Source organism: Platalea leucorodia (genome assembly GCF_965183815.1).
Source record: "Platalea leucorodia genome assembly, chromosome: 6".
Lineage (NCBI taxonomy): Eukaryota > Metazoa > Chordata > Aves > Pelecaniformes > Threskiornithidae > Platalea > Platalea leucorodia.
The window spans coordinates 17,022,919-17,050,029 of record NC_138828.1 but is presented as its reverse complement, the minus strand read 5'-3'; the positions used below and the strand labels follow the sequence as shown (position 1 = coordinate 17,050,029).

General features: G+C 37.9%; 1 protein-coding gene across 1 annotated transcript in view; it reads right to left on the bottom strand.

Moving 5' to 3' along the window:
- ARHGAP10 (Rho GTPase activating protein 10) overlaps window positions 1-27,111 on the bottom strand; it is a 153,772-nt gene that overhangs the window by 70,570 nt on the left and 56,091 nt on the right. The window contains exons 4-13 of the mRNA XM_082316377.1: window positions 26,088-26,159; window positions 22,010-22,111; window positions 18,719-18,829; window positions 16,515-16,619; window positions 12,419-12,548; window positions 10,626-10,732; window positions 8,859-8,953; window positions 4,871-4,952; window positions 3,727-3,769; window positions 2,338-2,403 (exon numbers count right to left, since the gene is read on the bottom strand). Of these exons, the coding sequence (XP_082172503.1) occupies window positions 2,338-2,403; window positions 3,727-3,769; window positions 4,871-4,952; window positions 8,859-8,953; window positions 10,626-10,732; window positions 12,419-12,548; window positions 16,515-16,619; window positions 18,719-18,829; window positions 22,010-22,111; window positions 26,088-26,159 (913 nt within the window). The remainder of the gene's footprint in view (window positions 1-2,337; window positions 2,404-3,726; window positions 3,770-4,870; window positions 4,953-8,858; window positions 8,954-10,625; window positions 10,733-12,418; window positions 12,549-16,514; window positions 16,620-18,718; window positions 18,830-22,009; window positions 22,112-26,087; window positions 26,160-27,111) is intronic.

Sequence of the window (27,111 nt, the reverse complement as noted above, 5' to 3'; positions counted from 1 at the left end):
AATACTGATTATTTTTTTTTTCTTAAGTACTCCTCAAAACAAAATTAATAGATAAAAGTAATTTTCATTGGTAGTAATTACCACAAAGCACTCTATTGACTGCAGGTCTTCCAAAGGCTGTGCGCAAGGGACAGTGAAGCTGCAAGGTCTCCAAAGACAGGCAATACTGCAGCCAGCTTCGGTAACTTTAACACTCTTCCAAGTATGCTTCAGGGCCGATCTCACTATGGGGACACATGTTTCTAATCTATGCAAGCTTAATCATCTGTCTTGAACAAGAACATTAGGTGGGATTACACATACATTTTGCACCTTCTTACGTGCCCCTAAATCAAGACATAAAGAACAGAGTGGACTTGAACCACCACTCAGTTTAACCTGTCCACCCACAGCCATGAGAAAAACCCCCATATCTAACCCATTTTTCCAAAAAGCCACTTCATGAAGAAATTGTTCACACTTTTTCCACAGTTACGTTCTTGTTTCACTTTCCTTGCAGGGTGTCAAAGAAAGGAAAAAAAGACTACTTGAAGAAAACTATTTGAACGCACCTATAGAAAATAAACCAAAATACAGTGTACTCCACACTGCTTGTGGATGAGCATGATTCATAAGGTATCGTAGGGTAACCAGTCACTGGGCTGTAGACCAAAACCAGCCTTTCATTACATGACCACATGCTACCGTTTTCATAAAATCTGCCTCATCCAGTGCAAAGAGAAGATCCATTCTATGTTGAAGCAGGGTTTTGCAGTGAAGGCAACTTATCTGTAGGATGCCAGCTTTATCTGCAGCGTTTCCCAGCTGAAATAGTCAGATTGTAAATCATAGAATCATAGAATCGTCAAGGTTGGAAAAGACCCTTAAGATCATCGAGTCCAACCGTTAACCTAACACTGCCAAGTCCATCTATACCATGTCCTCAAGCACCACATCCATCTGTTCTTTAAATACCTCCAGATATTCCAGTAAATGCCAGTAACTGAAATTTTTAAAGTGATGAGACAGGCAAACCCTATTTGAAAAATATTCAGAAGAACAGAATGAACAAAAATAACACCAGATAGAATACAGTCTAATCTAGAATAACATCTTTAGTGCATCAGACAGGACTGATACAAAAAAGTCCAAGAGAAAAAGGATCTCAGACACTTCTTGCTGTTTAAATGCTAAATTCTCAATATCACTAAGGCTGCTCGGCCTTACTAATAATACTGTATAGTAAGTGCATACATGGAAGACACTGCTTTTGAGTAACACCCTGCTTTGACAGGAAGCGCAACCAACCCATTCTTCTGTTCAGCTCTCTTATTTAAGCTGGACTGTGATACAAAGAAAGATATAAATGTTCTGCCCTGTGCAACACTAAATCTCTAGAAAAAAAATACAATTCCTGAAAAATCGTAAATCTCCCCTTTGGGAGCGGGAAGGAAGGTCAACAATTTAAGAGAAAATCAAAATTCACACAAAGAAATTTCAACATCTCTTTTAACAAACTAAGAAATACACCATAACCAATTACCTATTTTCATCTCTTCACCTCTTTTTTAAAACAAACACAACCAAACAAGCAGGTTCTCCACAACACCATATACAACACAGTGAGCCTCAGGGTGACTGGTCACCTCCCATTTCAGCACATCCATACAAGAATTGTTGTCTCCTCACATGGCAGCAATATCAAAAGCTGATATCATCCAGTGCCCAAGTTACACAGGCTCTGTGACACAGAGCCTCTCCACAATCATAATCCCAACTACCTCTTGAATACTGTCTGCATACTGACCTTTCTCTTCTGTCTCCAATTTTGGAGGTACAACAACGAGAATATGCAACAGTAAGCCAGACAGCATTCTTGTCTCTGGTGTGAGACTAACTCCACCAGGAGTACTTCAATACTTTTTTTATTCACTTCCCTGCTCAGCTCCTGTTCTTCTGTCTTAAGTGACTAAACAGAAAACCTCCACTCAAAGTCCACAAGTGGAATACTAAAATTAATCAGTCTGTTCCAACAGCAAAGCAAAGGTACAGGAATTGCCTACAAGATGCAGGTTTTTTCCTCAGCTGTTCCGCACAAACATTGGCTTCCTTTGTCAAGAGAGGTTCTATTACCCCCTTCTGAGCACTTCTTGAAAACACATTTCTTGAGGCAAAGCCTTACATAAAAGGCTGGGACTGGACAGAAGGAAGCTCCTGCCCTGGTCAGTATAATCAGTGTAATATCTACCATGTCAAGTCTTTCCCAGAGATCTACAGGAGACTAGATCGCACAGGCCTCCTTCAAAGAGCAGACCAGCTGCTCCACCCCCTCCACAAACAGGCTGGGTTGATCATTACCTCGTGTTTCAACAGCACTGATGCACTTTTTGATGACAGTGAACCCTATCTTATCCAACTGTGCACCTACAAGGAAAAAAAAAAATTTGAAAAGTTTTAAAGCACCATTATAATTACATCTTTCACTGAAAAATAAGGTTGGACTTAATCAGTCCAATCATATTAATCAGTTTATCATAGCCAGTAATCAGTTAATCATAGCCAGTACTTCTCAGGCAAAACTGTAAATATTCTGGACCAGGAATACTTCATCACTTTTTCTAGAGAAATTCCCCTTTTCTCCTTCACAACCCTGCCTAGCCCAAGTAAAGGCTCATTCTGGTGGTAGTGGCTTCACTGAATCTGTTCACAGCAGCAGCCTTTGAAGAATGGGATCTCTGATTAGGTACATATGTTGGCAGATGCAAAATGGAATTTAACAGCACTTACTGCAACATTGACAACATCTGAGAGAGTTAACCAAATGGGACAAGGAAGTACTTATGATGAAAAAACATAATCATCAACAGCAGGGCTTTTACCAAGTCCTACCCTAAGCCAAAGAAATTCCCACACTAAAGATACAGGACACATGTATGCCATTTCACAGCACTTAATGATCTGACTACATAAAAGCAGATGCATTAACAGGACAACAGCTGAGATCCAGCATTCCTTTGTTGTTCCTATCTTATTCTTTTTCTTCACATCAAAACTTCATTTAAAAGCTTATATTGCAATACTGCCCTTCCCCCAAACATCTGCCCTTCTTGCTCCTGGGGACCTGGTCTTGCACCACGAAAATAAAAATCTGTGGGAAAGCTTCTATTAATAACACCAGGATCCAGCTTTAACCAACAGTTTAATTAAAAAAAAGGCAAGCACAAATTGCCTGATAATGCAAGAACGATAACTGTTTTCACACATATACTTCGCTAACAGAAGGAAGCTAATATCGTTTAAATAAAGCCATCTCTTCTACTTCCATATTAGGGTTTACATTTTAAATACACGCACTCAGGTTTTTTGCTGACCTTTATGTTCAGCTGTGATTGCTTTTAAAACCATACTTATGCATTGTAACAGATGTGTATACACAATCTAGATTAAGAAATTGTGATGCATTTACATACAAATCAACCCTTTTTTTGAGTCAATTTCAAGCATGAAGTAAAGTGGCAAAAACAATCAGACTGTTTCTCTAGCTTACGTCCAGTCCTACAATTCTTACCTATGTACTAAACTGTGTTACTGTGAAAACTCATTAATTACAAAAACCACAAAGTATATTCAGAACTCAAGATTAAGAATAAAATAGTATGTTGGATCCACAGAAAAAAAAATTTACCTTTGCCTCTCAATTGTAAAATGTTAACAAAAATCAGCTTTAATAGTAATTCAAATACTTACTTCCCTCTCGTTTTGCGTTTGCTCTATTCACATTGATGAACAGCTAATGCAAACAGAGTAAAAAGACATAAATTATTTTAAAGAATTTTATGAAACCAGAAACAAGACACCCCCAATCTTAATGCCCAGTAGGCACAAACAGAGCTGTTTACAGCTAGAACATATCAGCTCTAACTACAACAGCTCTAACAGTAGAACCAGAGGTCCATGCCCCCTCAGAAAGTAGATAACTGCACTTTTTAAGGAGTGAAATTTTTGAGCAGAATAATGCTAGTTATAGCCACTGAAATGAACTGTGATTTACGTGCTCCATGTTCCTATGTAGGTTAATTTCCCACAGTTCAAGTTCACTCAAATTACTGTGAACTGCTTTGATGAATCCTGGGAGTTATGTCCCAGCTTGGCATTCCCAGAAGTTGTAAGCTTACTAGGGAGTCCAGCTCAGACAACATGTGATGGTAATAAACACCTCTGCAGATGAAACAAGATTTTTACAACAACGATGTCAATAAAACCTACTGCTAAAATCCCCAGTAGCCAACTACTGGGGACAGACACGTGATTGTGTCATTGACTAGAAAACCCCATTATTTTTGGCCCACAAGACTAATATAATATTTACGATTGTAAGAATAATCTGCAGTGTGTTTCAATTTTGCAGTTCAGACCCATTTCCTGATGGCAACCAGAAATTAAGCAAATTCAAGTACAACCTCATTCCTGTTGACAAGGATTTTTTTTGACCTAGTATTAAAAAATATATGATAATAATACCATATAACTAACTCACACAAGTCTTGCCACTGGAATGCAGTATGTCAGCATAAGGCTAAGTGGACATGCTTATACTAGACATTTTCTAGAATACCAATACCATCATTGTGATGAGAAACCATTTATAAAAATTGATACTGTCATTACAATGAAAAATATCTCGTATCAGCATTAGCAGTTATCTGCACCGAGCTTTACCAAGTTACTCATCTCTCCTGAGTTTTATTTCACTTTTATTCAGTCTTCATTGAATCTATCATTTTGCAAACTACATAATCCCAGTTTATTAAAAGTATAAATGGAGCAGGAAGCAGGGGGTGAGAGAATTTCTCCATTACACTATAAATGAATATGAAAAAACGACGCTTACAGCTTCTTTTCCATCCAAAGCTTCCATCCACAGCTTCCTGTCTTCCTCGGAAAATGCCTGCATGGTCACAGGAACTCCAGGCCTGCAAAGGTACCAACCACAGAGAGTAACTGCATTCACCAGCAACTAAAAAAAGTCTTGTCAAATTCTACTTCCAACTACAAGCAAAAGATCATCGCCCTAAAAGTCAAGGTTGGTTTTTTTGCGTAATTAGTGAACGCTGCTCATCTTTAAAACAAAAGGTACGTAACTGATACACACAGTAGGAAATAGGGAGAATAGGGAGGAAAAAGGAAAGTGAATGTATTCTGCAAACTGTTTCTTTGAAATAGCTCATTGTTGATAGCTTGTTGATTCCAACACTTGCTGGGAGTCACCGAGTTTTCTGAATTCTAAACAAACTTGCTCTTGCGTCGCTGTACCGTTACATTAAAAATGGCTTTTGTCAACTTCTTCGATGTGTAATCTTCAGCTTTAGAGCAGTGACAATAATTATATAGTTTTCCAGTAAATATCTTATGAAAAATAATCAAGTCTTACTGCAGTATCTCATTACAAAACTCCACTGTGATAACTTTTCCTAAAAAGGAAGGATGGACAACTGTGGGACGTAGGGATTAGTGAACAGAGATTAGCATAAATCTACTTTTGTGTTTATATAATAGGGAACTAAAAAGAGTAATTGTGTGGTTCAGCATAGTGTACAAAGCAAGGAGAGTTAAAAGCAGAACAGGTTATTTGGGTAATTATTTTTCTGCCAATTAAAAAAAATCATTATATTCAGCCTGCCAATACTTTTGGCAAATTTGTAAATCTCATTATATAGAGATGGATAGAAATAGACATCTAATTCATAACATTCTCTCTCTCTTTTTTTTATTAAATCTATCTTCAAGTAGCAAAATAGCTGTAGGGGAAAATGTTATCTAAAAAGAACAGCACAAAGAAAACCAGCACAAATCCCACTTTTACTTAAAATTGTAACAGTCTACATACCACGTTCATATTTTTACAACTAGAGACATTTCTAGTTCATTTTCACCTTGCCATAAATTTTATCAAACCACACAATTTAATTGCAGCATGAAATTCTATAGGTACAAATACGTCCTACTCAAAATCTCTTTTCAGACAACATGTAAGGACAAGGCATGCACGCACCCTCTAGCAAACCAATCTAAACTCACGAGACCCAACTATAACTTTGGAAAATGGCAGCAATCAACCAAGCCATTCTCTTTTAATTAGTTAAAGCGAGAAGACTATTAATCCATAAAAATGGAGTCTCTTACTACCCTCAGTGATAGACATTGAGCTCTTGGAGTGAGGGAAGCCTTGCCTTAATTTCTGCAACTAATAACCTTTATGACTAAAACAAGCTAATATTGGGATTAGTAATAACAGTAAGCAAAGCAACTTCTCAAGCCATACCAGCTTTTTTCAGTGCAAGCTGGTCTGCTCGTCACGCAGAGCTGCAACCATCATAAACATGCAAACTTAATCACTCAGTAGAAAAAAAAATACCTTAAGTAATTAGCTAAATTAACTAAAAAAAAAACCTACATGCTGATTTGTTTTTTTCTTTTCTGCTTTCTTTTACTAGTTAAAACTAAAACCAAATGAGTTACTTTTATGCAGGGCAAACTTCCCTTCTTTTCACTAAAATTATAACTGTCAAGGTATGAAAGAGTATCACCTAGAGGCAATACATCAAAATCAGTATACGCTGCATGAAACATTATTTATTTGTCTTCAAATTAAAGTCAAAAGAGACAAAGCATTCCCTTTTCCTTGTCCTGTATTGGTAAAATTAAAATCTAAGTAGTATTTCAGAAGGATAATGCTCTTTATCAATAGAAAGTCTTTTTCCTACCCCAAAAGACCTCCGCTGTCTCCTTAAGATTTCAAGTTCTCTACATTTACCACTAGTCACCTCCAATTAAACATGATGGAGTACTAGAAACAGAAGAAATATCACTGCCTGGGGATTTAGCCAGGATTCTAGCACCCTCAGAGCTTATAGTCATAAGTATCAGAATTTAAAGGAAAAAGAATCATCTCAGCTTTCTTTTTAAAAGAAAAATCCGCAAATATTCAGCTAGCTCCAAACTATGCTCAAGTCACGCACGAGGCTGAATGTTTGCTACTGAAAAGTCCTTCCTAAAATTTTACAATCTTGCTCCTTCCACAGCACGGGAACAAAGAAAACTCCATGGCCAGCCGTCAATCTGTATGCTATTTTTTAACTTGGACAAGCCAAGGGACAAGTGTGCCCTGAACTGATACCAAGGAAACAAGCTAATGGCCTGCAGCACAGAACTAATCTCCATGGGAACATCACAGTACTACACACATATATTATTAAAAGAAAAATGTCTGATATTAAGGTCACAGTGGACCAGTTGTGTCTATTATATCTGGACAGAAAGATGGATTAGATTTTTCCCACTTTTACCCGAGAATGAAAAAATGTTTTGCAGGATCAAGGAAACACTGCTCTCCATCCACCTCTGTTCAAACTCCAGATACCCTGTTGAGCAGAGATGACACACAGAGGGGGGTAGACTGACATTTCTCACGGTACTTTTTTAGCAACTTTATCAGACTGGGTTTGAAATCTGTTATTCTTACTGACCAATACACTGACCCAAGAGAAGCTGATGCCAAGAGTTTAAATCTCTACTCCCTTTCCTACTGTTGGGACACAGTGTTAGAATAGTTAAGCCACATCCTCCTCAAATCAAAAATGCAAGTTCAAACCACGCTGTAGACATGGGACAAATGCCACCCGAGCTGTAAATGAGTATCTTGCCATCTGCCACGTGAGCTGGAAGTTTTCAGATGCAGTGGTAGTTTCGCATTCCTTTACCCATTGCTTGTTACAGAAACGGGCATGCCTCTGGCAGGCCAGTCTGACAGGCCACGCAAGCTAGGCATAGCCTCTGACCTAAGACTGTGCACATGCATATGATCCTTATCGCAGACGTATTTGCAGACCACTAGCAATCATAGGACGGAGGGGCTTCACAGAATTGGCCACACTGCATTTAAAGTGAAGGGCACTATGAATTTGATCAGAAAAAAACAAAAACCTATAAAATTTGAAGACCTACTGCACGATAAATTAGAATGTAATTAATTGGTGTAAGTAAGGAGCAAATGCATTGGTTAAAAACAGCTCAGAAGGGGTGGATGTAAAACCTCAGCAACAGTCCACTAATTTATATCTAGCATTTAATGCTAGATATGATCCTGTCCTGCACAGATACAATCTGCACCAAAAGAACGTGGCATTACCATAGCCACATTTATTTGCAATACCCTATTAAGTTGGATTCTCTCACCTTCATGAACAAAGGAAAACTACAACACTGACAAAAAGCAATATTTATCACAGTTTAAGACCCTCTTAGCGAAATAAATAAGCAATTCTTCTCTTTTGAAATAAAGCAACAAAACGGTGGTGGTTCAAAAAGGCAGTGACAACGTTTAAGATGCACTGGATGATTACACCAGCCACAAAAAGTATCAAAACCCCAATGATCTTATTTTCAATCTGAAACTCCAGCATAAACCCTCAGCAACATGTCATTTTGGAAAGCAGGCTTGTGATACAATATGGTCATGACTGTATGAATTATTACTGTGATCGTAGTCTTTCACTACAGCTATATACACGACAATTTAAGCCATGTTTCTTCACTACAGTAACAGCAATTCATAATAGTTTCTCTTAACTTTTTCTATGCTTTTCTTTTATGTGAGTTCAGACAATGTCTACATTTCAGTTTAGATCCTCCTTGCTTCTGCTACACACAACTAAGGTAAAATCCAGCGAGCTTTGGCAGTGCTTGTCTGCTCCTCCAGTGACTACTTCCCATTGGCAGTCTGAACGAGCATTGGAAAAAATAAGAAGAAAACATAACAGTAATATTAATGTTAACTACTATTTTAAGAGAGTGCTTTCTAGTGTGTTTCACGAGCTTACCTGTCTGAAGCTTCCAGGTCAAAACAGAATCGCCTGTCTATAGTATCTATATTTCTTTTGGTACAATACGTAAGGATGAAGAGTTCCTCATCACCCTGTGAAAAGACAGTTTTTATACACTTGACCCAGTAATTGAAAGCTTCAGTAAGCCAGCTATACAAACTAAGTAAGGTAAATTTACATTAAAATAATGGCAAAAGCTATACTGAAAACTGACACTTGCAAAAGAATTCGCTCATGGTTGCCCTTCAGGTCTCTGCACAATAGCACACAAATTCCATGGTCATTTACGAGATATAAATGCAAAAACATTGAGTCCATATTAGCTGGTACTTTACAGCATGACACAGTGGCACAGTAATTTAAACTAACACAAATATTTTGCTATAAGGATTTTGCACATGTTACAATATAAGCACACAACCAGTATAAGAGACTTCTCCCATTTTATACCAGACAGCAATTTCCGTAGAGGCTATTGCTACAGTAACTATAACAAAGTAAGTGTTCCTTGCTATATGTAATCTGTCTTACAGAACCAGTTCTTTCTTCAAGACCAACCAACACTAGGACCACATTTTACCCTTAAGTATTCAGAGATCAAATAAACTCATCTGTGAATTCTGCATGAGTTGTACCGGATTTAATCAGGATTAACCGTACATTTTCATTATTTCTTGTCTTATTTAACATCTCCAGACACAGGAGGTTGTCACTGAAGGACTAATTGCATCGTGGGTTTCAAAATGGGTGATCTTTTAATACAGCAAAAATGGCTTCATAAGTGTTTTAGAATGCTGAATGCTTACACACATACTATATTAACTAAAATGGCTTATTACAATTAGAGTAAATCAGGATAAAAAATTCACAGAAGTACTGAAATGATTAAGGAAGCCAAATGCCACTAATTTTCAGTATGGCAGGTTTTCCAGAGCTTTTGAGAGATTCTTCCAAATTCAATATATTGGTAAATATACACAGCCCTCAAAATGAAGAAAGCCATCCCCCCTCTGCTCAAACTAATGGGATATAATACCCTGATAAAATTCCAACAACGTGATTTTCTAACCAAATTTGAAGGTAGGGCAGGGTTCTGCATTTACAGGAATATTGACTCAAGCATTATTTTCCAGCTTCAGATATCCTTTTTCCTTGCAACAAAATGCATTTCATCCATATTAATGCATTCATTTAATGCGTCATCTCTGAAAGTGCTGAGTGCCCTCAATTCCCAACTATTTCAATAGGAATTAAAGCCATTTAAAGATCAACAGAGTTTTGGGTCTTGAATATTTCAAATGCTATCAGATATCTGAAATTACATTCAGTTGTCAGTACAAATTACATTCCTATTAAAATCCTCTTTTCTAGTCCCTCTCCTACTACTTACATCTCTGAAAGAAAAATCTGACTGGAGCATGTAAAAAATTTTCTAAGTCTATTATATTTTCCTGATTTATACTTTAACAAGTTAAATGCCTCATGGATAAACCAGATTCTAAATGGTGAAACACTGCACGTTATCTGTACCGTGTTCTCTGGTCCTCTAAAAGGAAGCAACTGAGAAGTCGGCAGAATTCTTATCTATTAATCCATCCGTTACTCTAGGTTAGTGTCCTTAAATGGCTGACTGAATTGCATGAAGAAGGAAGAAAAAAAGGGACAAGTAGGTAGAGAGGGAAATTACTTGACACATCTTATCTGACACATCCTTTGATCTTGATACAGGGCAAGTATAAGAGTAGAATATAAAAATACACTTACAACTTTCCCTCCTGATCTGTGTTCAAATGGGATCATGGTGAACTTCTTTGTCTCCTTCCTATACGTGCAATAGTGCTTCACCCAACTGGAACCAAAGGGAGCAGGCCCTACATAAAACAGAAGCATTAAATAGTATGTACTTTTTTCAGTTTGTGTGTTTTCTTCTCCTGCTTTCCAAAGTGATACTTAAGAGTCCTACTTAATTCCTAATAATGCAATATTTATAACAAAGGTATGAATTAAGAACGTTATACATAGTAATACAAATGTTAACCAGTGCTTACTATTCTAAAAACTGATATATATAGTATTTCACATTTAAGCTTAATGGAAAAATGGAAAGAATTATTAATGTGTCTTTGCCTCGCTACTATAGACAAAATAATTTTTCTCTAGAAAATAAATATCCCTTGGAAACTTTGTTTGAGCAAACATGGAAACCTAGTTTTACACTTGGTAACTTGAAGCTAAATAACTGCAGATTAACGCACCTGTATTGCAAGCTCTACATTATCTACTGATTAAGGTCTGACCACATTTTCTGACGCCGAAACTCTCTCCTAACTATTCATCAGTGCACAGCCTACATAGAGTATACCTACTTAAGAACCCAGCCTACTGCATACAGTATTATTGAGACCATAATGTTAACTGTTGAAACTTGGATTCTGACCCTCTGTATCTCCTCATTTCTACTAATTTTCTTTTTTTAAAAAAAGGTCCACAAAGTAATCTTCTCTTTTGAAGGACTCTGCCCCAGAGTATCAGGGAAGCCCTTCGCAAGTGGCTCAAGCTGACAGAGGACTTCACTGCTCCTAACCTGGAAGGTCTCACTGCCCTGCTCCTCCCCAACTCAGCTTCAGGCATACCTGCCTCTTCTGAATCCTTTCAGCTGATTCTAAAGCTCATGATGACCAAGACCAGTGAACTGATGTCACAGAATAACAACTTTTCTTATTTTTTACTGCTAGTCCTCTTAAAACTTATTTCTGAACACTGTAATACCAACGTTTCCATCAAGAAGGTTGTAGAGTCTTCAATTTGTGAAATATTTTACAGAAGTCTTTACTTAAACAGTAATCAATTAAATATCATAAAAGCAAAATCTCTCATCAGACTAAGCAAACAAACTTTCTGTAAAGACACACATCTAAAAAATACGATTTATGCAAAATGGTTTTAAAAAATAAAAAAAAATTACTTTGTGGTCATGCCTTTCAGTAGTAAGAGCTCTGCATCATATTTGGCATTTTACTAGAGAAAGATTTACAATTTTTCAAAGTATTGACATGATATGATTTGTGTGATATGCACCTTCACAGCAAGATTTTCAACACTAGCTACCTAGCATACAGCCTGCTTTATTTGACTTTCTAATCACAATTAGGTAATGAAGGCATATCACTGAACCAAGGAAATGACAGTCAATTTCATCATACTAAACTAGCCCAATTTTCAGAGGCTAATTCGCCAACTCATATTGTTGTTTGACAACAAACGCTTGACAGTTCTAGGGGACATCATTAGTAAGGGATTAAAAATAACATGAAATACATCCTTTGGGCAAATAAAACGTCCCCGAATTCAGTCACCCTTGCTAAGAACTGTCACACTCTCAGCATCATGCTCTTTTTATGGGCCACAGTAACGCTGCCATTAGAGACTTTGAACATTTACTCAGATGACTCTGTTTAATGAACTGTAAATTCTTTACATCTTCATGTTACCTGTAGAAATAAGACTTGCCTGTATGCACAATATGGGCACTACAGGAATACAAAAATACACCTTACTTTTTTCCTGTACGTAGAGATAGCCTTCCATCGTGAACTGATTTTGTCTTTTATGTTCCTGGGGATTTCTTCTGATCTTGTTCATGAGCTCCTCTACCTCTGACCTTGTTCCTTCAAAACGATTTCGTGTCTAAAACAAGATGGCAAAAACCTATTAGTAGAGAGAATGGAAGAAAGACTTACTCTTCCTGGCAGAGAGGAGCTATAATAATTATTTATAAAATGAGAGAACGAGTCAGGCCATTTTAGGACTGTCAGTGGACAATTTCCATATATGCTTACTCTTCGAGTTTCCTGATATTCTTCAAAATTAAAGTGTGATTTAGATATTAGCTGTTCTAACCGTGGAAAGCACACAAAGATTGCCAGAACACATTTCTCAAACAATGCGCTGACCTGTTCAGAAAGAAGTACAATACTGAGTGCAAAATTACTTTGGATTTGAATATTCAAGTTGCCTTAGAAAAATATTACTACAGATGTTGGCTTAATTCATAAGATTCTTAGTAGTTGTCAGGAAGGAGAGGATTTTCCGTGGTTATTGAGAAAAAAGTGACATGAAGGTCACCAACAATATATGCATGTTGAGACTACGCACATGCTAAATGTTTTGATCACACGCAAGCAGAAGCATGGGGGAAAAAAAGCAAAAAACAAAACCAAAAAAACCCATAAAACACCACCAAAAAAAGGTCCATTGATTATTATTCCTGAGTGTCACTCATTCCAAAGTTTGCAAGCAGCTGCAAGAGAAATATTTATTAGACTATTAGCAAAAACAATGAAAGTAACCACACCATTCACAAATTATACTAACTATACAAAATAACAGAGCAGCTCACACCTGACACAAGAAACACTTCAGTTTGGTTTGAAAGACACTGGCAATTAGCCAATAAGCAAATAACAAAACCAAAACACTCATGGTAATACCTAGTTTTCTCCACATATCCACTTGCCCAAATTGCACAAACTGAAAACATATATTTAAATTCCAAGCTGGTATTTTCCCCAGTTTGTTCATGTCTTTTGAAGAAAGCACATACTTCCAGATGCATGCTTACGCGTCTTGTTGCTTTTTGAGAGCACCTTTATTTTTCTGAAAATGGATAAGCTTCTGAAAATGCTGCCTCACCTATTTCATTTTTTTTCCCCAGGACAAGCATGCAGTTGCATACACTGGAAAATATATCACGAATATAAACAAGTAGCCATTCTTGTACATAGACAGTTAACACTATGCTCCTGACTGGCCATCCGTATATGCAAATTCCAGATTTATGCTTGGAAGGAGTTTATTCATGGGCACAAACACAGCCCATACAAACAGGTCAGAGCAGCCACCCGTACCCATATATTTTATAGAGGAAAGCTGAACCTATTCTTTAGGTGATGACTAAGAACAACTGCCTTCTTACCTCGAGGCAAAACAACTGCTCTGAACCCTCCCCATATCCATCATCTCAATTTCAGGCCACATCTACTTGCAAATTTTGGAGTTAGACCCGACACATAAACTCACTTTCAAGGCTCCAAACAATTTTCTAAGCACCTTTTCATAGTTTCCTAGAACAGCTGCATTAAAAAATATACTCTGTACTCAGGACAAAGGCAAAAAAATTGATCGTGACAGACTGCTCATACCTAAACCTTCCTGTCTCAGCACTGATCACTTTGAGGTTAGATGCTTTAAATAATCCTGCCAGGAACTTTGTCTTAGCTGTGCAGTGATCACAAATCCAAGTGTGTGAAATGCACCCCGGGAATGGTGGGAGCACCCCAGGCTCTAAAAACCTCAAGAAAATTTCTGTCTCCCTTTGTGCTGTGACAGATCTGAGTTTAACCAGGGCTCGACCACAGCTGCTGCACCAGCGTGGCTGTGTCTCCTCTTCTAGGCAAGGTTAGGCCAAGTTTGCTTGCAGGGCAGGAGAGCATGGCCAAGACTGCAAGGATCCTTGTATGGGCTTGGGAACAGAACTGAGATAACAAGAGAAAAGTCCTGGCAGTGCAGGGGAATCTAGTTGGAGACGCAGGATTTTTACAAGAGAATACGACTGTTGGAAGAATCACCTTACTGGAGCTTGGGCTACAAAGCTGGGTTGTTTTGGATTTTTTTTTCTTTCTTTCTTTCATTTTGGGGGAGAGCAAGGAGAAGGCAGGGTCTGGGGCAGGGTGTGGAGAGGAAATCCACAGCATAATTCTCAAAGTAAAGACAACCTGAATTAAAAGAAAGGCAATTACTACAGCTATGCTGCAACTCTCGGATCACTCTGCATATCCAGCTAGGCTCTCTGTACTGAATCTTGTACCCTTCAATTTCTAACATGTCAATCTGGTGTTCTGCCAGCAGCTCAGCTGTACCACAGCCAAGCCCTAGTTCATTTTTCCTTTGGGATGTTTTGTTCATCTTCAACATAGTGGAGAATGTGTCACGTCCTCTCATGATCTTTTCAGATGCTTCCTTCTGTTCTCCTCTTGATTCAGATAGTTGTTAAGCCTTGCCTCCTTTCTCTCTACAGCTTTTTGAAATCCAGGTCATTCTTTCTATCTATTCAGAAAACTTGAGCTGTAATGCTCAATCTCTTTTGGATTTCCTGGGGCACACTATAATACTATTCAGTCAATTGAAAATGCAGCTGTTGAGATTAGCTTGCTTTCTTATTGCTCATCACTTCTTCAGACCACTTCACTGACTCTTTTCCATCTGTAATCTGAAATCCAGCTCTTCAAAACTGTATCATAGCTTCCCTCTCACGTTTCATTTCTTGCTCATCTTGCATCAGCTCCCCTTTATCCACTATGGCTCCGTGCTTCTCCTCATTCTGTTAAGCTAAGCACAAAGAAGAAGCAAGTCTGTCCTGAAATTTCCTCCAGAAGCACTGACTTCTGCCATGGAAGTCTGCTTATGAAGTTACCACTACTCAGTTCCCCTATCCAAACCAAACAACAGCTCAAGAGGAAACTTGAGACTTAAACATATGGGAAGAAAATTAAAAGAATGGTATCATGACACATGAATCGTGTCACTATGTATTACAGCAACCGTAATCCCCTCTTCCGCCTTCCCATCTCCCTGCTAGTTAAGCCATTTCTAAAAATAGATTGCAACCTCTGAGAAGTAGTTTCTGTGTCTTAATTCCAGGTGCCCTTAGAGGTCAACAAAACGGACACACCACCATGAGTTGCTTGTTTGCAGTAAGGTACCTGGTTTGTTTCCCACCAACAGGCCTCTGGCACATGTTCCTATGAGCGAGTTTTATTCTTCAACAAACCCCAAGGAAGCAAATAGACCATCTGCCTCGTGACTCTGCTAGACACACTGCTTCAGCCCATCACCTTGCTTGCTGCTCTCCCAGTCCTGAGCAGATCACACTGGGCAATTTGGTGCGAGGGTACACTAACTAGTGGTGGGCCCCGGTGAGCCTGCCCTTGAAGAACATCGTTTTGTCAAATACACCATGGGTGCTAACGTCAAGTCTCCTTATTCAGTTCTGCGCCCCAAACCAACAGGGATGTTCTTGCCTGAAAGGGCTGCTTTGAGCCAAACAGAAACTCCAAGTCACACTGCTGGCCAAGATGCCAAAAGCAATGCTGATAAGCCCAGCTGGTTTTCTTTCCTTTTCTTAGTTACAGATAATATAGCCCTATCAAGCAATGACCCTCAGACATGACCACCACATATTTGATTTCAAGCATACCTAAAACACTGAGAACCTTGGCATTTCATTACCCCTCCTCTGGATTCTCCAGTGCTGTATACACTTTAACAGACTTCATTTGTTTTTAAACTCTTTCATTATAATCCTGTGTTATGTCTCTATAAAAAACTGGAGAAAGGCGTGGGGGGCCTTTTACCTGCTGTTTGGTTTTTAGAGGAGTATTAGAAGTGACAAAATAAGAACTCACTGGAATTGGCGATGATCTGTTCAGCGATGTGGCTGGTTAGCCAGGAGATGGCACTATATCCCCAAAGTTCATGGGCAATGCACTAACACCGAGGAAAGTATTGGCAATACGCATACTGTATATACAGTAACTTAAGTGTGCGATTTTATTTTAAAAATTAGAAAAGGCATAGATATTAATCTCAACTTACATTTTGTATATTTATCTGCAGGGCCATTTTGTAATGATTGAAGTCTTTAGCAAGTTCATATCCCTGATGATAGAAAGTGAACAAACCCTGAAAAAAGGATAGCACCTGAAATACAAATGAAAGACTTGTTAGAATTAAAAACTCCATTTTCCAGAATATGATTGCTGCACTTAGCCTTTTTCGGAAAGATCAGAGATGACAAAATGACTATTTTTAAACAAATTTCCACTAATGCCTACAATTTATAAATAAATATTTAGATCCAAATGATCAGCCATGTATATAGGCATTTTTGGATGGTCCTGTCTCTGGAATTTCACAACTGATCTCTACTTTAAATTTGACCACAGGCAATGTATATTGCCTATCTCCCAAACTTTCCTATGTAATGTTTTCCTACAGCTGCTCTGATACCAATGATGTCTGGAATAAATATTTGTCCACAAGGAGGTAATGATCATTCTGTCTTTTAGTCACTATTTGCCTGGTCATTCCTCTACCTGCTAATGACCACGTTGAGATGACCTTCATAACACAGTCAACTGGTTTGTTTGAAGAAGGAAGGTCTCCCTCCAGTAATTTTACCCATCACTGCTTTTTGTATGCAGATCTGAGCCCCTATCAGAACCAGCAAATGATCCATGTCGCAGTTTCTGACTTCAGTGTTTCAATTTAAAAGAACGAACAAGTTATACTATATTGGAAACAGGGTGAGGTGCAGTACTGCCTACGGGCTCCTGTTCGGTTCAAGTTGTTGGAAAGAAGCGAGTGACACAGGAAAGAACAACTCTCTTTATTAAAGAGAACAAACAGAAGAACGTATTTAATAAAGTCTGATGTCATGCGAAAATAAACCATTTTCAAAAATGCAAAAAACACACAAATTTAAAGCATTATGAAGGGGAAAGGGGATAAGAATTTGGTACTAAATAATTTCAGTTTACTACTCTAGTAAAAACTTCAGATACAAATTGAGCAACATAAAGTTCAGCCCCATCCAGAGGGAGCTTTCAGGAAAGAGAAAAGGACATGTTTCAAAAACATAATTTGAAGATTCATTACTCTAGCTCTGAGGAAACTTCAAATGGTTTGAAACACAAGAACTGAATCCAAAACCATTTAGGATTTAAAAAAAAAATTAAAACCTAGAAAATTAAAAAAAAAAACACCACAAACCAAAACCAAAGAACACCACCCATCGGCAACAAAAAAAATCCCACACAACCATTTTTCACATTTTCCCATTCCTTGAACAATGCTAACATTTTTAAAGCAATTTATTCCCACTTCAGGATTTTAGCAATTTTTTCATACAGGAATAAGCTATATTAAAGTATACAGCTCTAACTCCATAATGACCAACTACTCTGATTAAGGTCATTTGGGACTTTTTTTCATTATTACATTAAAATAATTGTATCAGAATAAAAGGACAGACTTGGCCGAAAAACACAGACTTCAGAGCGTGAGTGAATGGAATTCACTTCCACAATCCATCCTCCCTTTATCTCAATATTACACTTACTGTTCTTTTGATTCATGAAGTTGCATTTACACTACAAAGCTAATGCACATTTCAGAAAATTTCAGAATAAGCTCTTTCTCAGAGATTTAAGTAAGTCTGGTCAGTACATGTATCATTTTCACGGAAATTCAAGTGGAACCCCTTGATTTCTGCACAGATTCAATTGCAATTGAAATCAAACATATCAGGCTACCTGATAATGAGCTTTTTAGCCAGCAGCACGCTCTTAATTAAATTATATCTGCACTTCTTCACTAACAGGCCTCTAAGTGCAACCTTCATACTGAAAATGAAATTCCTTACATTAGTCAGCAATAACATTTCAGCGGTTAAAAAAAAAAAAAAATGCAAAAAGTCTGACCCCAATATCATCTTCTTGAGTCCTCTGTTCTAACTCACACCATAAATCGAGGTTTTTGCAGTACAGCACAAGGTTTCACACATTTTCTGAAAATCAACATTAATGGATTCAAATCAACTGTAATTACTGAGGTGAACTTTGAGATGCCTGGTTAAGTGTATCTGTATGAGGAATTTGCACACATGTAACTAGAGTGCTTTAAATTCTGTTAAGTCACACAGTTGCATACATTTTCCCAGAAAACATAGCTTTTGTCCAGCTGCATTCCTTCTCTGTCCCTTATGAATGACAGGGTAGGCTGAATTTACTGGTACTTACAGGTTCCACACACTCAAATTTCTTCCGCTCCTGTATCTCTTGCAACTTGCATGCATACTCGAGGGACAGCTCATAGAAGTGTTTTCTGTTCTGCTCCACTTGGTTATCTGCCTGCACACAGAACACAGCTAATGGAAGTTTCGAAGACATTTTGCAGACAGCTTCAAAACGACACATGTATAGCATACAAGTGGCAAGCGGTAAGATAATTTTCCCCAGACTGGGATTTGTTCCTTTACAACACAGCTCATTCATTTACTTTTAAATGGCAGCAGCGATTCCCTTTTACTAGATAACGCATGTTGTTTTGAATCATGAGGCTAAATTTTTAGAAACATTCCAATAACACCTCTTCGAGCTTCTTTTCCATGGAATCCTAGCCAAATACATCAAAGTGGGTACTTGTGCACTGTTTTAACAGCATTGAAAAGGTGCCTGCCCAAACAGAGAGAGGGGGCTAGCAGTGTCTTCCATTAGAAAAGGGGGAAATCATCTCTCCAGTCAAACTAAGGAAGAAAATGTTATTGTTGAAAACCACACTGCTGATGCTGTAAGCTTTACTCTATAACTCAAATAACTGCTGTAAATAGCCAGAATGCTATTGTACCCATCCCACACCTCTGCTCACTCTGACTAGCAAGAAAAGCAATGTTAAAAAGTTCCGTTATTGGTAAGACAAGTTTCACAAGTGCACAAGTTCCCACAGAGCATCAAATATTTAAAAATGCAGCCTTATTAGCTGCAGCTGATTTTTAGCTCAGCTTTGCTGAAATGCGAACACAATATTGATGGTGAACAGTTACATTTTAGCCACCATTCATTTGTACATAAATATTTAACTTTCTAGCATATGTGTATTAAGTTATTATTTAAGGTACATGTGCCCTCATTAAACTATAAAACTTCAAGAACTAGGTAATGGAAACCTTTATTAAAATACATTAAAGAAAGGCTACAAACGAATTGCACATGTAATAATACCAAACGCTCCCATACTAAATTACAAAAGGGAATGTAGGAAGGGTTAGGTGAAAGGACCAGACATACACTCTCTCTTAAGTACTGAGACTATATCCTTCAGGCAGAACAGTGACTGCTATGCTTTAAGAGGATAAGTCAAATTAGCTTTAAGACAGTTTTGCCTTAAGAAGTGCTTTGCTGCTCTGTGCTAGAAATCTGTCAGCAGCTAAAGAGGCATAACAGCAAATGCTATTAAGAAAATAAAGCACTGATAGGCACATCAGTCAGAAGACACGTTTCAAAAAGCCAAGCCATTTCGATGCATCCTATAAACCATGCAACATAGGAATTGTTTGAGTTGTCAGCAAAGCTTCTAATGATATATGCGTGTACTGAAGGGTAGCCATAGGAAAAGACTACGACGTGGGTCTACTAGGACATCTGGCTAATCGACAGTAAGACTGCCCTATACACACCAAAGCCTCACGTAAACCTGTTTCTAACTCTCTTCTTTGTTTTCCGGTTGCTTGTTGTTTTGGTTGTCCCCCGCCATTCCCACTCTCCCCCCAAAAATACAATACCCAACACAGCCATTTTATTAATTCCTCTCAATTCCCTGTAAATAACTTAGCACATCTCTCCTCAGTTTTTTGAGGCATGAGCCTCCCTGTGCACCCAGCAAGTTTGCTCACTGTCACGTTGCACTTCATGTACTGACTAAGAAATACAGAAATAAGGCACACACCGCCTCAGTGAAATTTCAGGAATATCCCTCCGCTAAGAGTCAAAGGGTATGTTAATGTAAGACCACTCTACAACATAGCATGGTTGTCATCAAATTTTTGTCAAATTTATATCTGCATCCTTTATTTACTCCAGCCAGGAACTGACACAACTAGCCATGTATAATACTAAATTAGGAAGCTCCCGTGCAATTATATACATCTATTTTCTAAGCTTGTGCAGAAAGTTTTTCCTATTTAGCACGCTGACAACATGCTGCAAGTCCTTTTTTTTTTTTTTTTTAATTGCCTACACATTTATACTCCAAAATTAAACGCAGGAATGAAAGAGCTTGACTGAAGAATTTCAGAATTTTTGTTCATGAAACTTTGAAGGACATTCAGAACAAATCTATCTGCTCATTTAGCCTTCACACATGCTTTAAAACTTCAGACTATATTTGACACAGCTTCAAAATGCCTCTTGCAGGCATTTTGTATTTTTCCATTGAGCTTTGGTCTCATTTCAGACTTTGAAATATAGTCTCGCTATCATCAAGAGATTATAATTAATACTTTTTCATTTTTTCTGCATCAAGTTCTTCAGCAGCTGATCAATTTGATAAAAGTACAGGTCCTGACACATGAGCAATGTCCATTAACTTCACTGGGACAACTCAACCCCCCAGAAGGCACTTGTTTATGCATATGAGGGCCTATGTTGCAAATACAGTATGGAGAAGTAACATCCTAGTGAAACTTGAGAAGGATCAGAGTTCTCAAGTTCCTAGCTAACTTGTCAGTTACATTAACCATTTTTTATGAAAGACAGCACGGACTATTTGGGGTGGGGTAAAGAGCAGGGAGAAAAGTTATCTGTGAGGAAAACATTAAGTGTTTAATGATACAAGGCATTCATAGACTAAGCATTAATAATTCTGACATAATTACATTTCTCTGAAAAAAAAAAAAAATCCTTCTGCCTACAGCAAGTCTCTGCAAGATTTCTCTGCTATCTTCTCATGTATTATTTGCTGTTGCTCCAGAAATAAAAGCTATTACAAATAAGGATGATGATAATAAACCCACAGGGACGGAAGGAATGCCAGGCAAAACACATCTGTTTTTAAGTTATAAATTGTCAACAAAACTTTTTTGTAGCATTACTTGAAAAAAACAGATCTTCAAAACATGAGAAGGGAAAAAAAAAGCACAAAAACACTTCTTTCAGGAATGCAAGTCTTGTTGTACTTCGCATTAAGCGTTAACACAGGACATTTAGTTAATACATACAATACAATGCCAATTACATATATGGTAAAGTCCCATAAGAAATGCAGAGTTTTTCACATACTTGCACTTTGCTATTCCCTTAACTATATAAAAATTTAACATGACATTCAGTACCTCATACACATGTCAATAAAGCCCTCGATTCAGGAAACGGTAGGGGTACACCACTAAGTTGAGCAAATACTGATTTTCTCACCAACCTTTCCAGTTGACAGAAATTTTCCTTTTACCACTATGAATGCTGGTTTTGCATTTGCATAAAATATGTTTTCCTATTCAAAAGCCTGTAACTTGCATAAAAAAAAGGCAACAATACCTCTTGTAATTGTAGCTCTTTCTTCTTAGCTGATAAATTCAAATGCTTTTCTAACAAACTGTAGTTCTTCTCTGTCTCTTTATCAAACTTCTTCTTTTCCTCCTAGACACAGAAACAAAGTAACATGCATTTATATATAAAAATGTAAGAAAAGCCTACTTCTTTCTTTTTTTAAAATTCTACTTAATCAGAAAGAAAGAGAAACAAACTATCATAGCTCCAATAACTAAGGAAAAGTAGTTTCCATTTCATTTTTTAAATTAATTTAAAGGCTAACTTGAAATGAAATCCCATTGCATCATTATGGTGAAGTTTACCACATGAACGCTTACATTTTCTAAGTTAAAAAAGCCAAAAAAAACACCTCTTCCTGATTTATTGCATTTTTTTCGTTATTTTCAGGGATCATCCACATCATCTTGATTTTGAATAGAGGACTTCAAGGAAAATATCAGTTTCACAGAGACTTCTGTTTTTCACGAATTGACAGGGGAAAAGTGTAATAAAAACATCATTTGAGTAAGTTTCAACAGTTTCACAGTTCAAAACCCAAAGCGAATACAGCTCCATATTCCTTAGGATTTCTTTATTTTAAAGCCATACAAAGACCTCTCTACTGAATTCCTGCTTCTACCAGACTGTTGTTGCACCCGGGGTGGGGGGAAGACTTTTTTAAATAAAGAAAAATCTCCTTAAAACATAAAATCATGCTAGCAAAAGAGAATCTCTCACAGACATATATGAATATCATTTGCATGTGCAAACCCATTTCTCTGACTATCAAAAGCAATGTATTGGAAAAGGGACAGCCATTAAATGTTACTCATCAGAAAGAAAACAGTTCAATTGAAATATTTTTCCATCATCTGGTAATTTGGAATCTCATTTAAATGTATTCTACCCAACATACTGGTTAGACTCTACAGACGTACTTGCTCATTTTTTTCTCTTAACCTTTCATTTTTAGTAAGTAATACTGTATGTAAGTGATACACATTTTTGTTCTCCGAACGACTGGATTCTGAAGATGGCATTCTATTAAAGAGGGGATCTAAGCTGTTTAGGACTGCTTCTCTGCAAGGAATTTCACCAAAAATGCTAGTTTTTTCTCCATTATGAATCTAAGAACTTCCTTTAAAAAAGCAGCCACAATATTCCTTACCAACTAAGAAACATTAAGACATGTATATGATATGGTATTAGTGTGATTAGAGATAACCTATTAGCATATGGGAAATTAGGAAGAAAGTGGAGGGGGAGGAGGGGGAATCTTTGTCTTAATATTAGCAAAATTTCCATTGATCTGGTCGACTTTGAGCACTTCCAAAAAAAAGAAAGAGCTATTGACTTCTAAATAGGCAAAGCCAGAAACTTTACATGTGTAGTTTGGCATTAGAGCAACATCATCTTTTACTAAGGGGTAATTCAATAAGGGTCTCAGCTTCCAGCACTATGGAGCTAAACTTTCTTTCTTTTCTTTTTCTTCTTAAGACTAACTCAGACCATCTCATCAGCAGGGGATGTAAGACACAGCAAAATCTGAGGCAGCAGATTCAACCTTTATTTTGTAATGGTGGAGCATAAATTTTTCCCAAAGCAAATACTACACAATGTTCCAGATATATTTCACTACTAGATGCCATAACTTGGTTTTCAGAGCTAAGCAGTACTATATTTCCAGTGTCAGTACTTTGATTATATTGAATAAATATTCAGTAAAAAAATATTCGAAGAGGTAAATATTTTTAGAGGATTTTTATCTGACTGTTACACAATTATGCAAGACTGTTGTATTTAAGGTCACGGAGAATTCTGTCCAAAAAAAATGACTAAATCACAAAAAGAGCTTCAACTTCACAGAAGCAGTATGCAGGGAGACACAAGGGGAGAAACATCCATCCAAACAAAATGCGAGATGTGGGCTGTGTGAAGCAAGGCCCTGCAGAGGGACCTGGACAGGCTGGATCGATGGGCCGAGGCCAACTGTATGAGGTTCAACAAGGCTGAGTGCCGGGTCCTGCACTTGGGTCACAACAACCCCATGCAACGCTGCAGGCTGGGGGAGGAGTGGCTGGAGAGCTGCCTGGCGGAAAAGGGCCTGGGGGTGTTGGTTGACAGCTGCCTGAACATGAGCCAGCAGTGTGCCCAGGTGGCCAAGAGGGCCAACAGCATCCTGGCTTGTATCAGAAACAGTGTGGACAGCAAGACCAGCGAAGTGATCGTCCCCCTGTGCTCAGCACTGGTGAGGCCGCACCTCGAGTGCTGTGTTCAGTTTTGGGCCCCTCCCTACAAGAAGGACATGGAGGTGCTGGAGCGTGTCCAGAGAAGGGCAACGAAGCTGGTGAAGGGTCTGGAGCACAAGTCTTAGGAGGAGCAGCTGAGGGAACTGGCGTTGTTTAGCCTGGAGAAAGGGAGGCTGAGGGGAGAGACCTTATTGCTCTCTACAGCTACTTGAAAGGAGGCTGTAGCAAGGCGGGGGTCGGTCTCTTCTGCCAAGTAACCAGTAACAGGACGAGAGGAAATGGCCTCAGGTTGTGCCAGGGAAGGTTTAGATTGGATATTAGGAAAAATTTCTTCACCAAAAGGGTTGTCAGGCACTCGACCAGGCTGCCCAGGGAAGTGGTTGAGTCCCCATCCCTGGAGGTGTTTAAAAGGCGGGTAGATGTGGTGCTTAGGGACATGGTTTAGTGGTGGTCTTGGCAGCTAGGTTAACAGTTAGACTCGATGTCTTAAAGGTCTTTTCCAACCTAAACAATTCTATGATTCTATGAATGTGACTTGTCATGTTAGAAACATCAGGGACAGAATTCTGACTAATAAATGAATGAAGATCATAAGATCATTCAAAGCATTAGGAGTTCTCACCCCAAAAATGGCAATGTTCTTTAACACCAAAAGTACTGTTGAAGCAATCCATTCATTACAGCTGCTTCTATGGCAATAGGTTATATTTAGAACAAATTATCTTTTTCCTTAGAAGACTCCCTGTATTACAGACCAAGTTTTTATTGTATGTTGGTTGGGATGCCTGGCGTACTCGAAAGTCCATAAAATCACACAAAGCTCATTGTACTACTGAACTGTTATGATTTATGATCAACAGAGCATTTTGCATTCATGAACACTGAAATCATATTCAGAACATGTTAGTAATTCCTGCTAAAGTCAAAATGTATAGTGCTCTTGTAACTGAAACATTACCTTAGCTATTAAATATCACTGCTGATGAAGTCATGAAATTATAAAATAAAACATCTGCAGAGTGGTAGTTTTAAAATGTAGGAAATGAGTTTTGCAACAGAAAACCGTGTTAAATAGCTGGTTTTCTTGGTTTGTTTTGTTTTGGTTTTTTTTAATAAGCATTTAAATTTCTCACTGGAAGAAGGAAGGTAGACAGGTACTAAGAGGTAAAACTTGTCCTTGTTACTTTTATCCAAAGCTAGTCTGTATTTAATATAAAAAAGTTTACTTTGCCTTTTGTTTTTAAATATACAGAACATAGTGACAATCTTAAAAAAAAAAATTACTGAATGCTTTCACAAAAAAAAAAAAAAAAAAAAAAAAAAAACCACACCACCTTTGAATGAGATCCTGTCTTTAGCCTCTCCATCTCTACTTTTGTCCACTCATAGAGAGGCAATGAGTTAGTTACTTAAAACAAGAAGTAAAACGAAGGCAATTTTCACTTTGCGGGTTGTAAAAATACAGTTAAAAGCACATGGATAAGCTCCTTTGGGTAGTTAATATTTTTCAACCTTTGTGCAACTGCAAGCAAATACAAATCAGAACAGGGTTACCCATTAGGAAGGAGGGCAGGCTGTTAGCAGGATTGCTCCTATTCCAGACACAAGAGATAAGGGAGGGGGAGGAGAGAAGGAAGGGAAAGGACACATTCTTCTCTTCTTGAAACATACTTTTCATTTGTTTCTGAAGCAAATTCTCAAAGTGGAAAAAAAAAGAAGTGTGAATACATGAAATATAAACAACAGTGTCTCTCTGCCAAATACATGTCATTACTGCAATGCAATCCAAGTAGAGAAATTAAACAAACTTATCATAAAGACAAGGAGGGACAAACCTTTACAGCTCCTAGCTGCTCTTTCCTAAATCTTTCCAAAGGTTTGATCAGAGTTTCAGTAACACTGAGTGCCTAAGAAAAAAAAGCATGGGTTAGGTTTCTGTAGCTGGACTGACAAGTCACTTTAGCATCAGCAATAAAAACGCAAGCAAGCTCTGGGGTAAAATAAAGGTTAAGCATGCAAGTTAGGAGTCTTAAGTCCTAACTCAAAAAAAACACATCTCTGAGTTCATTCGAGCTTTCAAAATATCTATCCCTTATTTCAATCCACTGTCAGGAAAATTAAATGTAAAACAAATGCAGAAATTTCAGAAATTTACAGGCTGCAGCCAAACCGCAACTGCGTTAGTTGTGCCAGTCTTGTAGATCAGGTTGACAGCCTCAATAACTGAACACCAGAATGAGACACAGGACAAATGATTTTCATCTGGGGACACAAAAATTTCTGCAACCAGAAACACTGCAAACAACTGCAGAATGGACTGAGTAGCAAATAATAAGCTTTTAACACACAGCTAAAGCCATTAGGCATTGTTATACATATTTCCAAATATTTACATTTAATTACATTAAGAAAACCTTAAGTTAACCTAAATTGTAAATGAAGAGGTGTAAGGTTAAGAAACAAGAGGTTTAGCTGACTGGGTGAGGAGCCACCAGTGCGCTTATGATAAACAGCCTCATAGCCATACTAAAGAGAAACAAGAAGGACACAACATGCCATTTTAAGACAGAAAACTGTAGCTCGTTAGATCTGGCCAGCAAACACAGTTTCTAGTTCACATGAAATTTCACCGGAGGTGGAGCAGGCTTGGGTTTGGTTTTGATGCAAACAAGACTTAAAATTTAAAATGTTTGAACTTTCAGCAAAGGTTGGAACTTTTTGAATGCAGCAGCAGCATGGAAAAGACGGCAAGAGCATTGGAGGTGTGGAGGAGCAGGTGGGATCCTTTTGGTCTCCGTCCTAAGGCAGACCCCACAGAGTAAATCGTGCCCAGGACTGGGCTTATCACAGCCCCAGGGT